This window comes from Lithobates pipiens, unplaced genomic scaffold, assembly GCF_037356315.1.
Source record: "Lithobates pipiens isolate NorthernLeopardFrog02 unplaced genomic scaffold, aLitPip1_a1.2 Scaffold_19, whole genome shotgun sequence".
Classification (NCBI taxonomy): domain Eukaryota; kingdom Metazoa; phylum Chordata; class Amphibia; order Anura; family Ranidae; genus Lithobates; species Lithobates pipiens.
In genome coordinates, this window is record NW_027507764.1 from 530,928,130 (window position 1) to 530,943,869 (window position 15,740).

The 15,740-nt window shown below is 50.5% G+C and overlaps 1 protein-coding gene across 7 annotated transcripts in view; it reads right to left on the reverse strand.

Annotated features, from left to right (window-relative positions):
- Positions 1-15,740, reverse strand: part of SLC43A1 (solute carrier family 43 member 1) — a 740,549-nt gene that overhangs the window by 155,119 nt on the left and 569,690 nt on the right. For all 7 annotated transcript variants that reach the window (XM_077493198.1, XM_077493195.1, XM_077493197.1 and 4 more), the window contains exon 12: positions 651-759. In XM_077493198.1, the coding sequence (XP_077349324.1) occupies positions 651-759 (109 nt within the window). The remainder of the gene's footprint in view (positions 1-650; positions 760-15,740) is intronic.

Here is a 15,740-nt window from a genome sequence, read left to right on the forward strand (position 1 = left end):
AAGGTTAACACTACATATGTAATGTTTGCAAAAAGAATCATACTGCTGGTATTAACACATGATTCTGCCAGTGGATGTTAGTGGATCATTAGTAATGTAAGTCTAATGCTGCGTACACACGATCAGAATTTTGTCCAGCAAAAGACAGATGAGAGATTTTTATCGGAAAATGTATGTAGGCTCCATTGGTATTTAGCTGGCCAAATTCCCCCCAACAAAAATTTGAAAGCATGTTCTTAATTTTCCCGACTGAAAAACTTTTTATCGGAAATTCCGATCGTGTGCAAAAACTCACACATGCTCAGATTCAACTACGAGATGGAAGCTATTGGCTACTGGCTATTGAACTTCCTTTTTTAAATCCCGTTGTAAATATTGTACGTCACTGCGTTCTAAATGATCGGAATTTTGTGTGACCGTGTGTAGGCAAGACAGCTTGAGCGAAATTCCGCCTTGAAAACCATCAGTCCTTTTTCCGACCATAATTCCGATGGAGTGTACGAGGCATAACAGAACATGTTTGGAACTTAGCTCTCTGGTCAGAAAATATGTTCTAAGAATGATAAGCTGCATTAGGTACCTTTCAGCCATAGAGTACCAGCAATCTCCCTTGGCTCTAATAATTCGTACAGTAAGACATTAAAACTTACTTGTAGCGATAGGTTACTGATTAAACAGGTAATTCCAAAGATGATGAGGATGAAATTTGTCAAAACAAATGCTCTGGTAGCGTTGGTAACTTTCTGAATAGTCTTGGACCTTGAGAGAAGAAAGCAACAATTAGTTTCCGTGGGTTAGTTAGGATTTTCCTTGCTGAATTGAATTTACAAGACTAATAACAGATTAAAGAACAAATAAAATTAAAATGACTGAAACGTACTGTTCATGCTTTATATTCAAACTTTACAGGCAAACTAACACCACTCCCCCGGGGGGAGATCGACAGGAAGGCAGCGATCGCTGCAAGCACCCTCCCCCCATGCAGGAGATGGTCAACAGGAAGGCAGGAAGTGATCTCCCAATACATGTATGTTGCAGACTGAGGTTTATGCAATGTGATGAGTCAAGACATCCTCTCCCAGAAAGAGGTTAACCCTTGGCAGATAGTATCAAATAGCCTATATTGGGCTTATTCAATTAGACAAAGATTACCGTGGAAAGAGTAAAACACAGTGGCCCATTCATCCATTCCTGATTCTCCTCCCGGCTGAATAGGAAGTGGGAGTCCTAAGACTCCCTGGCCAATTGGGTCTCAGGACCTGCTACCTGATTGGCCACTAGGCGAATCAGGAAGACAATAGCAAACATTAATTCGCTATTGTCACACAACTGGGTGGGCTCAAGGTGGAGTGCTCTGCGCTGCAAGCTCACCCTTTTTGAAGCCAGTTAGAGCCTCTGGCTTTAATTATGTGCTTAGAAAAAAACAACTCCCATTGGAATCCATGCATCCAGCGCCCTGCATGTAGATTAGGGGCCGGGCACATTGGATTAGGGGCGCGTGCCCTGTATGGATGGGCTGCCACTGCATTCACTAACAATGATAGCTGCCAAGTTAGCTATGTAGACAGCTGTTTTGGCTATTTTAAATTTATAGATACAGTTTACACTGGCCTTTTGAAAGAACTTTAATACTTAAAGTTAAAGTATTATAACATTAGAGGCTCACAAATGAACATACATATATTAATACCCCCTTCACCTACTATTTACTTTACTTACTTGGTCTGGGACTGATTTATAAGCTTTAGGTGGGATCTGTGCAAGTGTTTTGGGCAAGGGAAGGAGAGGAGTTTGAGAGGAAGAGCGGAGTCATTCAAGTTAAAAAATGCACAAAAACATGTGTTGAGCATTTACAGTTACTTAGACTAGGAAGTCTATGGGTCCAGAAAAGACTGATTAAGCTGCAACAATAACTTATGTCCTTCTTTGAGCATAGGCTATTGAGTGTACAAGCAACTGAGCATTAAAATGTGAACAGGCAAAGTTAAAAACAATGTTTTTTCTGCATGTTCTGCATAGGCAGGTGTAGGGAAACAGTACACTGCAAAATACACAGGTTTTAAAGCTCTGGCTGACATTTGCAGCTGCAGGCACTGTGGAGCAGTTCATATTCGAAGTTCAAAGCAGAAGCATGACCAGGGTAGTCTAAGGGCCCACCACTATTACCTGTTGCCCATATACTCCCACCTCAACCCCCCATGTTATTCCATAAGTAAGAGACCACACCTTGCTTGGAGTAAAATGGCCACAACAGCCTTTATTACAAACCTCAAAAATACTCCAACCAAAATATATAAATATATATAAATATATATCTCCATAAATATATATATATAACCAAGAAAATGTGCAATATCAAATGTACTTGTAAACATAAACATATAACCAATAACACACAAACATGCCCGGTCTGGTGATCTCTGACGGTGACCCATAACTTTTCCAACCAACAAGTCACTGCGGTACCCACTTCCCACTTCTCCAGGCCTCGAGCTGTGAACGCTCGGAGACAACCTCCGCAGTGACAACCATACCGGTATTCCCTCCAACGTTCAGGAATACACCGGAGGGACCCATCTTAGCAATGGGCCCCCCACCCCATATCAGATGACTTCTGATTTTTACCGCCAACCGTCAAAGACCACCAGACACACACCGCCAGCGTCCAATTCCGACTCCACCGCTGTCATGACATGCGATCCACAGAACCTGCAAGACAAGAAAAAACAAACAAACACAAGAACCAAGAACCCATCTGAAAAAGTAGGGAGGGAGGGTGGGACAACTGCCTCCTCTCTGTTTCCCCTCCGACGAACTGGCTCAAAGCTCCGCCCCCTCCACCTTTTAAGCCGCTCCGCCCCCCTACAGCAACGGACACTCCCAGCTCCTCCTCCCAGCTTCTGCCTGAAAATTAACCCCCTGCTGCCCTATCCATCCCTGTCATGCCCGGTCCTCCGTTATCTTCCTTGCAGTCATTGCACTCCGGGCCTCACTTGACCAGGGTAGTCTAAGGGCCCACCACTATTACCTGTTGCCCATATACTCCCACCTCAACCCCCCATGTTATTCCATAAGTAAGAGACCACACCTTGCTTGGAGTAAAATGGCCACAACAGCCTTTATTACAAACCTCAAAAATACTCCAACCAAAATATATAAATATATATAAATATATATCTCCATAAATATATATATATAACCAAGAAAATGTGCAATATCAAATGTACTTGTAAACATAAACATATAACCAATAACACACAAACATGCCCGGTCTGGTGATCTCTGACGGTGACCCATAACTTTTCCAACCAACAAGTCACTGCGGTACCCACTTCCCACTTCTCCAGGCCTCGAGCTGTGAACGCTCGGAGACAACCTCCGCAGTGACAACCATACCGGTATTCCCTCCAACGTTCAGGAATACACCGGAGGGACCCATCTTAGCAATGGGCCCCCCACCCCATATCAGATGACTTCTGATTTTTACCGCCAACCGTCAAAGACCACCAGACACACACCGCCACAGCCCACAAGGGTGACTACCTTACCCTTGCGGGCCACCCCACACCCGCAACGCCCTTCGGATGCCCTCCTGCAGACCCAAGGACCACAAATCAATCCCTACATCAGACAGATGCACCCCATCCCGCCTAAGGTACATGCCCACATTGCACTCCAATTCCCGGTGGCGAACCACAATCCCGCCTTGCCTGGCCACAAAACGCCCAATAACCTTATTGACCCGAATGCGGGTCCTCTGGATGCTCGACACCGAACGAGCCCACCGCCACGCCGTCCGCGCCACGATGTCCGACCACACCAGTACCGTACCCGGAAAGCGGGAACGCAGCCGCAGAAAATCAGACTTGATCTCCGCCAGCAAGTCCCGAATCTTCACGACCCCCAGGTCATTCCCCCCCGCGTGGATCACCAACACCGCCGGGGGACCCCCCCGAGACACATGTCTCTCAATCTCCGACACCAAACTACCCCAGCGCAGCCCAGGGACGCCCAACCACCGCAAACACGCCTCCCCCCTGGAAATCCCCAGCTGCCTGCCCTCCGGACGCTGATCTCCTCTCCTGGCCCCCCAACACACGTAGGAGTGGCCCACGATCCAGACGAGGCGAGCCGTACCTCCATCTGAAAGAAAAAACAACAACGTAAAAGCACCCCAACCCCCAGCAAACCAACCCACCAGCAAAAACCCCCAGAGAAAGGAACAAAACAGCAAGCTTAACACAAAGTCACACACAGTAACATACCAACATGAAAAGAGAACAATACTCGCAACCCCCGCACGGGCAGTGCAGTAAACCCACTAAACGAAATCCCGTGCCCGTCCTATGCCGGAGTTCAAACCCCTGTTAGTTCATTTTTTTTTTTTTTTTTTTTTTTGAAAGAGCACAAACTACGATTAAAGTAAAACCAAGTGCGGCCTGACGTAAGAACGAAAACGCCGCGACTCCCATCTCCCAATCCTGCGAACCGCAGCCTCATCCAAACCGCACCGGGCCGCCTCCGTGGCCGCCCCGATCCGGAATGAATGGGATGCAAACTCCTTCCCAACCAGGCCTACCGCCTGTAAACACTTACGAAAAACCGACACAAACTGGTATCTCGACAAGAAGGACCCTTCAGAGTGACACAGGAATGGTCCCTCCCCCCCAACACGGATTTCGCGAAATTCCCGCACCGCCGCCACCGGGCACACCCCCGATCCTGGTAGAGCAAACAGCGACACCAGCACCCCTCTGCCCAGCTGATCCGTCTTGGACCTGCGCAGCCAGAGGCCAACCCTGTCCGCCCCCAAGCGCACCTCCCCGTCCAACAACCCCCCGGCCACGTGCTTAGACGGGCTGACCAACTCCCCAACGCGAAAAGCCCCATAAAACGCTAAAGAAAAAGCAGCCCGAAACAATCGCACCTCATACTCCGAAGAACACACCACCCCCAACTGAGCACAGATGGCCTGCAAAATAGCAAACGTCACTGGCCTCCTCGTATCCTGAACCCTGCATCGCCTGCGATATCCCTTCAACGCCTGACGCACCCAAAAATCCTTCGTCCAGTCCTCAACCCGCATCAGCTTAAACAAAAAGGCCAAACCCGCCAACTTCCGACCGATCGCAGAGACCGACGCCCCACCCTCCATGTTCCTAGCCAGAAAGTAGATTACTAACAACCGCCAATCAGCGCCCTGAGCGACCACCCCCGCCTCCCGAACCAGACCATACCATTCCGACCAAACCTTTGAATAGGCCACCCAGGTGGGCCCACTCACTGACCGCCGAATCCATCCGGCCGCGACTCCAATGGCAGCTTCCAGATCCACTCCGGGCACGGCGCCCCGTCCGCCTCCGCACCCGGCGCCAGCTCCCGGAACCGGTCCCACTGAAAACGAGACAGGGAGTCAGCCAACTCGTTTTCAACGCCCGGGATATGCACAGCGTAAACGAAGACATTAAGCTGCAAACAACGCAGGACCAGCTGTCGCATCAAACGAATCACAGGAGGGGAAGAAGCCGACACCCGGTTCACCACCTGCACCACCCCCATGTTGTCGCAATTGATGCGCAACTTCAAATTCCGACATTCCTCCCCCCACAGCTCCAAAGCCACCACAATCGGAAACAGTTCCAACAGGACCAGGTTGCCCAAGAACCCCGCCGTCCGCCAAGCCTCCGGCCAAGGCTCCGCACTCCACCGTCCCCGGAAAAACGCCCCGTAACCCGATGAACCCGCCGCGTCCGTAACCAAGTCCAAATCAAAGTTACTGACCGGGCCCGCCATCCACATGGCCCGGCCATTGTAAGAAGCCAAAAATTCATGCCAGACCCGCAGATCCTCACGATGCTCCCCCCCCAGCCGTACAAAGTGAGTAGGGACGCTGACCCCCGCCGTCGCCGCCGACAGCCGCCGGCAAAATATCCGCCCCATAGGAATGATTCTGCAGGCGAAATTCAGTTTACCCAAAAGCGACTGCAAGGTCCGCAACTGGACCTTACGCCGACCCTGAATCTCCCGAATCTCCCGCTGCAAATCCAACAGCTTGGCCTCTGGCAGCCGACACTCCATCGCCTGTGAATCAATCACGATCCCCAGGAAACTCAGTTCAGACGTCGGACCCTCCGTCTTATCAGCCGCCAGGGGAACCCCAAACCTGCCCGCGATGTGCTGCAACGTGGACAACAAGATCGCACACACAGCGGAGGCAGGGGGGCCCACGCAGAGAAAATCATCCAAATAATGAATGACCGACTCCAGACCCGCCGCATCCCGCACCACCCATTCCAAAAAGGAGCTAAACGTTTCAAAGTACGCACAGGAGATCGAACACCCCATCGGCAGGCACATGTCGACAAAGTACTCGTCGCGCCAGCAGCATCCCAACAGCCGAAAGCTATCAGGGTGAACCGGAAGCAGCCGAAAAGCCGACTCCACATCGGCCTTGGCCATCAGTGCCCCACGCCCATACCGCCGCACCCACCGGACAGCGGCGTCAAATGACGTGTAAGAAACAGTGCACACCTCAGGGTCGATGAAATCATTCACCGAGCCCCCCTTTGGAAAGGACAGGTGATGAATGAGCCGAAACTTCCCCGGCTCCTTCTTGGGGACCACCCCCAACGGGGAAACCACCAAGTCGGGCCATGGCTTGTCCGCAAGCGGCCCCCACATGCGCCCCAACGCCACCTCCTTCCGCAGCTTCTCGTCCACCACCCCCTGACGTTCCAACGCCGACTTCAAATTCCTGGCAACCCGCGGTACCCCCGGCAACGAGCACGGAATCGGAAAGCCATCCCGAAACCCCGCCTCCAACAACCGAGCCGCCGCCCTATCCGGATACCTACTTAGAAAAGGGAGCATCCTTGCCAGCATCACCGGCGTCCTCCCTCTTCTGAGCGGCATCCCCTGCCCGCTTCCCTTTCCGGAAACAACGGGACAACGCGTGGGCCCCACCGCAACCGGAACACTCGTGCTTGAACTTGCACGTGCCCCCGAACTTGCAGGCACCCTCGTTATATTGCCAGCAAACCCCCCACTTTTTTCCGGCCGACAGTCCCGAGGTAGGCGCACTCCCGGCCCCCCCCTGAAAAAACTGCGGCGCGGCCCTCGCCGAAGACATCAGCCTCATCCACAGGCTGATGTCCTTATGATCCCAACGCAGTTCCGGCCGCACCGCCTTGCGCTGCCGAAACTGCTCGTCGTACCGGAGCCACGCCACCCCCCCATACGCCCGATGGGCTTCACCGATCGCATCCATGTAACAGAAAAGCGCCGAACAATGCTCGGGGCTTTTCTCCCCGATGACACTCGCCAGGATGGCAAACGCCTGAAGCCAGTTGGAGAACGTGCGCGGAATCAGCCGATACCACCGCTTCTCTTCGTCCTCCTTCTTGGAATCGTCGGGCTTGACCCTATCCAAGTTGAACTTCTCCAACGGGAGAAGCGAGAAAATCTCCACAAACTCCCCCTTCCAAATTTTTTCCCGGACGTCCTGTTTCAAATGAGCCCCCAGCGGGCCCTCAAAACACACGTAAACCTCGCACCGCGCCGCGTCAGCCAACCGCACAATGTCCTCACGCACAACCGCCTCCTTCTTCCCTCCGTCCGCCGCCGCCACTGGCGCCGACGCGGGCGCCTCAGGGGCCACCGCGGGAGCTGCCACGGCGGCCCCCAGGGCCGTCTCCGGCACCTCCGCTGGGGGACCCCCCCACGGGGCAACAGGCGGTGGGGCCTGTCCCCGGTCAAAGCGCCCAACCAACGCCCGCAGCCCATCCATCAGATCCCGCAAAGCCCCGGCAGGGTCCCCCCCACCCGTCACCCCCCCACCCGAGGCGCCCGCCCCCCCCAGCTCCCCCCCCACTGGCGGCACTGGCCACCCCACGCCCGCATGCACTCCCCCCAACAGGCCCTGCAATGCATGCGACAGTGCCAACGCATCAGGGGACTCACCTGGCGGCCCCGGGGCGTTCCTCACCGCCGGACCGGCGACAGCACCGCTAGGATCCAGAATTGCGTCCTCGTCCGAGACCTCCCCTTCCGAGCGATCCTCTGTTCCCCACGTAGGCGGTGGTGTAAGCCCCCCGGGGGAAGAGACCCCGGAGGCCGACGTTGTAGCCCGCAGGGGAGAAGCCACACGCACAGCCGATCCATGCGCAGCAGCCTGGCGAAGTGGACCAGCCCTGCCAGCCCCACGTGCAGCAGACCCCCGGGCGCTCCCTGATCCACGCCGGGTAGAACAGCCCGCAGGCGATCCTCGCACCTGCCCGGGCCCTGTGACACCTTCCCTGTCCCGAGCAGCCGCAGCCAAAGTGGAGCCACCCCGAGCCGCCCTCCCCCCCTCAGCAGAGCGTTCATCAGCAACCCGAAGTCCACCCCCCCCTGCAGGCCTGATGGCTGCCCTCCCCCCCTCCGCAGAGCGTCCAGCAGAAACCAGCAGTCCACCCCCCCCCGCAGGCAGGATGGCCGCCCCCCCCCCCTCAGCAGAGCGTCCAGCAGTGACCATGACATCTCCCCCCCCCGCCGGCAAGATGGCCGCCCGCCGACCACGAGGCCCGCCCGCCCCTCCCCCCCCCCCCAGGTACTCGGCGGGAAGGCCGCTCGGCACCCCCTGAAGTCCCCTGGGATCTCTTCGCCGGCGGGAGGGAACGATCCTCCCCGGGGCTGCGAACCAAACGAGGCGGCCGAGGGACAGGCCCGGGAGAAAAACGCGCCGGAGGCCTAGACCTCCGCGCGCGCGGCAGCATCTCACCACTCCGATCGTCCGATCCGTCCGTTCCGACCGCTCCCGCCAGTCCACCGATCCGCGCCCGCAGCCAGTCCGGTCCACGTTCTTCCGCCTGACGCCGCAGTTCCGCGAGTAGCCGTTCCACCTCAGACATCTTCAGAGGAGCAGCGAGACAACTGCCTCCTCTCTGTTTCCCCTCCGACGAACTGGCTCAAAGCTCCGCCCCCTCCACCTTTTAAGCCGCTCCGCCCCCCTACAGCAACGGACACTCCCAGCTCCTCCTCCCAGCTTCTGCCTGAAAATTAACCCCCTGCTGCCCTATCCATCCCTGTCATGCCCGGTCCTCCGTTATCTTCCTTGCAGTCATTGCACTCCGGGCCTCACTTTCAAGTTGTTTAAGTCACTATCACAGGTAGATCAGCTCAATATCCTCCTCCCCCCTCCCTGAGCTTTTGTTCTGTGTTTACATTAGACATTCACTTGCTGGAAAGCTACTGATTACTGAAGAGTGGAGCAGGGTTAGCTATTCTTCTGGTGTTAAATTCCTATATAAATAGCTCCATGTTGCCTGCAGTTTCAGGGGTCAATAATAAGGGCTTCTTTTAACTACAGTGGTGTGAAAAAGTGTTTGCCCCCTTCCTCATTTCCTGTTCCTTTGCATGTTTGTCACACTTAAGTGTTTTGGAACATCAAACCAATTTAAACAATAGTCAAGGACAACACAAGTAAACACAAAATGCAATTTGTAAATGAAGGTGTTTATTATTAAAGGTGAAAAAAAATCCAAACCATCATGGCCCTGTGTGAAAAAGTGATTGCCCCCTAAACCTAATAACTGGTTGGGCCACCCTTAGCAGCAACAACTGCAACCAAGCGTTTGCGATAACGTGCAATGAGGCTTTTACAGCGTCCTGGAGGAATTTTGGCCCACTCATCTTTGCAGAATTGTCCTAATTCAGTTACATTAGAGGGTTTTCGAGCATGAACGGCCTTTTTAAGGTCATACCACAACATCTCAATAGGATTAAGGTCAGGACTTTGGCTAGGCCACTCCAAAGTCTTCATTTTGTTTTTCTTCAGCCATTCGGTGGTGGACTTGCTGGTGTGTTTAGGATCATTGTCCTGCTGCAGAACCCAAGTTCATTTCAGCTTGAGTACACGAACAGATGGTCGGACATTCTCCTTCAGGATCTCTTGGTAGACAGCAGAATTCATAGTTCCTTTTATCACGGCAAGTCTTCCAGGTCCTGAAGCAGCAAAACAGCCCCAGACCATCACACTACCACCACCATATTTTACTGTTGGTATAATGTTCTTTTTATGAAATGCAGTGTTCCTTCTACGCCAGATATACTTGGACACACACCTTCCAAAGAGTTCCACTTTTGTCTCATCGGTCCACAGAATGTTGTCCCAAAAGTCTTGGGGATCATCAAGATGTGTTGTGGAGAAATTGAGACGAGCTTTGATGTTCTTTTTGCTCAGCAGTGGTTTTCTCCTTGGAACTCTGCCATGCAGGCCATTTTTGCCCAGTCTTTTTCCTGATGGTGGAGGCATGAACGCTGACCTTAACTGAGGCAAGTGAGGCCTGCAGTTCCTTGGACGTTGTTGTGGAGTCTTTTGTGACCTCTTGGATGAGTCGTCGCTGCGCTCTTGGGGTAATTTTGGGCGGCCGGCCACTCCTGGGAAGGTTCACCACTGTTCCATGTCTTTGCCATTTGTGGATAATGGCTCTCACTGTGGTTCGCTGGATTCCCAAAGCTTTGGAAATGGCTTTATAACCCTTTCCAGACTGATAGATCTCAATTACTTTCTTTCTCAATTGTTCCTGAATTTCTTTGGGTCTCGGCATGATGTGTAGCTTTTAAGGATCTTCTGGTGGACCTTACTGTGTCAAGCAGCTCTTATTTAAGTGATGCCTTGATTGTGAACAGGTGTGGCAATAATCAGGCCTGGGTGTGGCTAGAGAAATTGAACTCAGGTGTGGACAACCACAGTTATAGTATGTTTTAACAAGGGGGGCAATCACTTTTTCACACAGGGCCATGATGGTTTGGATTTTTTTCACCTTTAATAATAAACACCTTCATTTACAAATTGCATTTTGTGTTTACTTGTGTTGTCCTTGACTATTGTTTAAATTGGTTTGATGTTCCGAAATACTTAAGTGTGACAAACATGCAAAGGAACAGGAAATGAGGAAGGGGGCAAACACTTTTTCACACCACTGTATGACATACAACTTTAGTTAGGAATATGTAACTACTCGATTGTCCATAATCTGCAAACAGGTTTACTTTCAGGTCCATCCACAATTAAACAATTGCTGTACATGACTACTATAATCTTGTAGCATTGGAAAATTGAAATAAGTTTTACATTTATGCATATTTGAATGGAAATATTTATACTCTACACAGGGGTGTATCATGAAATCAGTGGGCCCGTGTGTAAGATAAAAAGCGGGCCCTAGGGAAAAAAATATGTCACGCTAGGTGCGCTGCTGAAAAAGTGGGCATGGCTTAAATTGTGCTAAATATTGGGTGCAGCTTAAAGGGATGTGGTTTAATAAAGTCTGAGATGCCTTACAAAGTGCAGAATGCGGTAATGTTAAATAGGGAAAGACAGTGCAGAGTGTACAGCGGTGGGTAGTATGTGCAGGAGAGTGGTGTGGAGTATATGGAGTCGGGTAGAATGTGCAGGTGAGGAGTGCGGAGTGTATGGTGGTGGGTAGTATGTGCATGATGGTGTCAGTAAGGCAGTGGATGGTGTCATTAGTTCTTTATTTTTATTGTTTTATTATTTCTTTACAATTTTAATTTTTTGCATTTATTTTTCATTTTTTCAAAATGCTTTTTGGGGGCCAGTGGATGCTATCAGTAGGGCAGTGTCAATGTTTTTTTATTTTTATTACTTTTTACAATTTTATTTTTGTAATTATTTTTTACAAACATTTTTTTGTCCACAATGATTGGGGGGGGCGGTAGTAGACAGTGACAGTAGGGTAGTGGACGGTGTCAGTAGTTTTTTGTTTTTACTATAATTTATTTTTTATTATTTTTTTTAATCATTTTTTTAAATATCTTTTTTTCACAGTGCTTCTGGGGAGGGTTATGGGGCAGTGGATGGTGTCAGTAGGGCAGTGGACAGTTTCAGTAGAGCAGTGGATGGTGTCAGTATTTTTTTTTAATTTCATGTATTTATTTTTTTTGAATTTAATTTGTTTTGCATTTTTACCACAGTGTTTTTGGGGAGTTCGGCAGTGAACAGTGTCAGCAGGGTGTGTGTGTGTGTGTGTGTGTGTGTGTGTGTGTGGGGGGGGGGGGGGGTTCAATGGTGTCAGTATTTTTTTTACCATTTAGTTTTTTATCATTATTTTACAATTACTTTTTTAATATTTACTGGATTTTAAATTTATTTTTTATTAGCCCTGTTGGTGGGCTTTGATTAAATATCAATTCAATTAATCTAAACAGACCCCTGACATCTGCCTTTTGAGACAGAGAAATGGACTATGGACAGAGAGTTTCCAGTCCCTTTCTCTGCAGCTTCAACATTGAAAATGAATGAACAGGAGACAGCGGCTCCTGTTCATTAATAAACTGAAGCAGCGTAAGTTTACTTTGCTCAGTTGTCACAGGAGACAGGAATGATCGGTAGCGATGACTCACTATGTCCAATTCAAAAAAGGAAGGAGCCTGTAAATTACATATTTACCAGCCCCCTCCCCCGCTCTCCATACTGACACATCCCCTGCAGCCGGTAGGAGAGGAGAGGAGGGAATCCAGCTGGAGGGGGACGAGGGGGAGCTGAGGAGGACACAGAGAGGGGCTGGAGGAAAAAGGAGGACATGGAGGGCGGCTGGAGGAGGAGGACACAGCAGCCAGAGGAGGACATTGAGGGCTGCCGGAGGAGGACACAGAGGGCTGCCGGAGGAGGACATGGGATAGTCTGGATGATCGGTGCGACAGGGGAAAGTTGCAAGCACAGATCTTCCTGTATGACTTTGCAGATGACAGCCGCTGGAGGGAGAGGAGGAGAAGCTGCTGTCAGCTGAAAAGTCATACAGGGAGATCTGTTCTTGCAACTTTCCCCACTGCTGCAGCAATCCTCTGGACTGTCAACCTGGGGATCATCCATGTGTGCAGTGTGGGTCACAGTGGCCCCCCTAGTGAACACCCTGGACCCATGGATGACACGCCACTGACTCTACATTAAACAAACCTGCAGAAATGTGGAGCTGGTCCTTACTGACTTATTGCCTATAATAGCCTATTGACTTGTGACTACAGTAATACAGTATATGGTCTTTCAAAGGACAGGGGTCATATCTAAAGTCACAAAGAGGAAAAGTGGTAATTGACATGCAGTGGATATAAAAAGTCTACACACCCCTGTTAAAATGTCAGGTTTCTGTGTTGTAAAAAAAATGAGACACAGATAAATCATTTCAGAACTTTTTCCACCTTTAATGTGACCTATAAACGGTACAACTCAGTTGAAAAACAAACTGAAATCTTTTAGTGGAGAAGTAAAAATAAAAATAAACATAAAAAAATAAAATAATGTGGTTACATAAATGTGCACACCCTCTTATTTAACTGAGGATGTAGCTGTGTTAAGAATTAAGCAATCACATTCAAACTCATGTTAAATATGAGTCAGTACACACCTTCCATTATTTAAAGTGCATATGAAAAAGTTTGGCTGTTCTAGTAGGTCTATGCTGAGATTTTCTTAGTCGCATCATACAGCAAAAACCATGGTCCGCAAAGAGCTTCCAAGGCATCAGAGGGATCCCATTGTTAAAAGGTATCAGTCAGGAGAAGGGTACAAATGAATTGCCAATGCACTAGATATATCATGGAACATAGTGAAGACAGTCATCATCAAGCAGAAAAAATATATTGCTAGAACAATGACATTACCAATAACTGGATGTCCCTCCAAAAATGATGAAAAGATGAGAAGAAAACTGGTCATAGAGGCTGCCAAGAGGCCTACAGCAAAATTAAAGGAGCTGCAGTAATATCTGGCAAGTACTGGCTGTGTGGTACATGTGACAACAATCTCCCATATTCTTCATATGTCTGGGCTATGGGGTAGAGTGACAAGATGGAAGCCTTTTCTTACAAAAAAAACCCATACAAGGCCAGTTAAATTTTGCAAAAACACATTTGAAGTCTCCCAAAAGCATGTGAGAAAATGTGTTATGGTCTGATGAAATCAAGGTGGAACTTTTTGGCCATAAGTCCAAAAGATATATCTGGCTCAAAAACAACACTGCACATTACCAAAAGAACACCATACCCACAGCGAAGCATGATGACATTGCTGTAACATATTTGGTAAATGTCTTATCCATCTGTACACTCTACTCTGCTGAACTGACATTGCTGTAACATATTTGGTAAATGTCTTATCCATCTGTACACTCTACTCTGCTGAACTGACATTGCTGTAACATATTTGGTAAATGTCTTATCCATCTGTACACTCTAATCTGCTGAACTGAAATTGCTGTAACATATTTGGTAATTGTCTTATGCCGCGTACACACGGGCGGACTGTATGGCCTACTTAGTCCGCCGAAACACATTTCAGCGGACAGTCCGCTCGTGTGTGGGCTTCAGCGGACTTTTTCAGCGTGCAGTACGGCGGACTAAGTATTTCAGAATGTTCGAAATACTGTCCGTCGTACTCGCATTTCGGCGGACAATCCGCCCGTGTGTATGCCAGTCTGCCGTACTTTTGAAATGAGCGGACTTTTCCCGCCCGGAGAAAAGTCCGCTCATTTTCAGCGGGTATCCAGGCAGGCGGGGCCCGCGAAGGAGACGTGGCTGGCCCCGCCGCCTGGTATGGACTTAAAGGGGAACCCCAACGCCGAAAAAAATTGGCGTGGGGGTCCCCCCCCAAGTCCACAACAGACCCTTGTCCGAGCACGCTACCCGGCCAGCCAGGAAAGGGGGGCGAGCGAGCGCCCCCCCTCCTAGACCGTACCAGGCCCCGTGCCCTCAACATGGGGGGGTGCCTTGGGGAACCCTTGGGCACCTTGTCCCCATGTTGATGAGGACAAGGGCCTCTTCCCGACAACCCTGGCCGTTGGTTGTCGGGGTCTGCGGGCGGGGGGCTTATCGGAATCCGGGAGCCCCCTTTAATAAGGGGGCCCCCGGATACCGGCCTCCCACCCTATGTGAATGAGTATTGGGTACAATCTACCCCTACCCATTCACCTGTAAAATAAAAGTACCAAAAAAACCACAACACACGAGATAAAATACTTTATTGCACAGCTCCGGGGGTCTTCGTCTTCGGGGGTCTTCTCGCCGGACTCCTCCGCTATCTTCTTGTAGCTCTTTTGCTAGTGGAGGAGTCCGGCTTTCTTCCTCGCCGCCGGCCTCTTCTCTCGACTTCGGGGGTCTTGTCCCCCTCTTCGGTTCTTCTGCCGCCGCCGCCGCCGCCTTCCGTTCTTCTTCTTCTTCTTCTTCTTCTTCTTCTCCAGGAGATGTTGCCTAGACGATCTCTCCGGCCGGAATGCCAGGGACGCACTGCGCGGCCACTTATATAGGGACAAGGGGCGGTGTCACATGGCTTTATGTCACATGGGTTGGTGTCACATGGTGACCCTTACGATGTCATAGTCCCCATGTGACATCAACCCATGTGACCAACCCATGTGACATAAAGCCATGTGACACCGCCCCTTGTCCCTATATAAGTGGCCGCGCAGTGCGTCCCTGGCATTCCAGCCGGAGAGATCGTCGCGGGCCGCGCCTACCTGGAGACGCGCTCGAAATGAGCGGACTTTCCTCTGCGTGTGTGGGTGAGTCCATTCATTTCAAAAGTAGGGCGGATAGTATGGCGGATTGTCTGACGGACTAAGTTGGCCAGACAGTCCGCCCGTGTGTACGCGGCTTTATCCATCTGTACACTCTACTCTGCTGAACTGACATTGCTGTAACATATTTGGTAAATGTCTTCTACTGTCATATCTTTAAACTTCCAT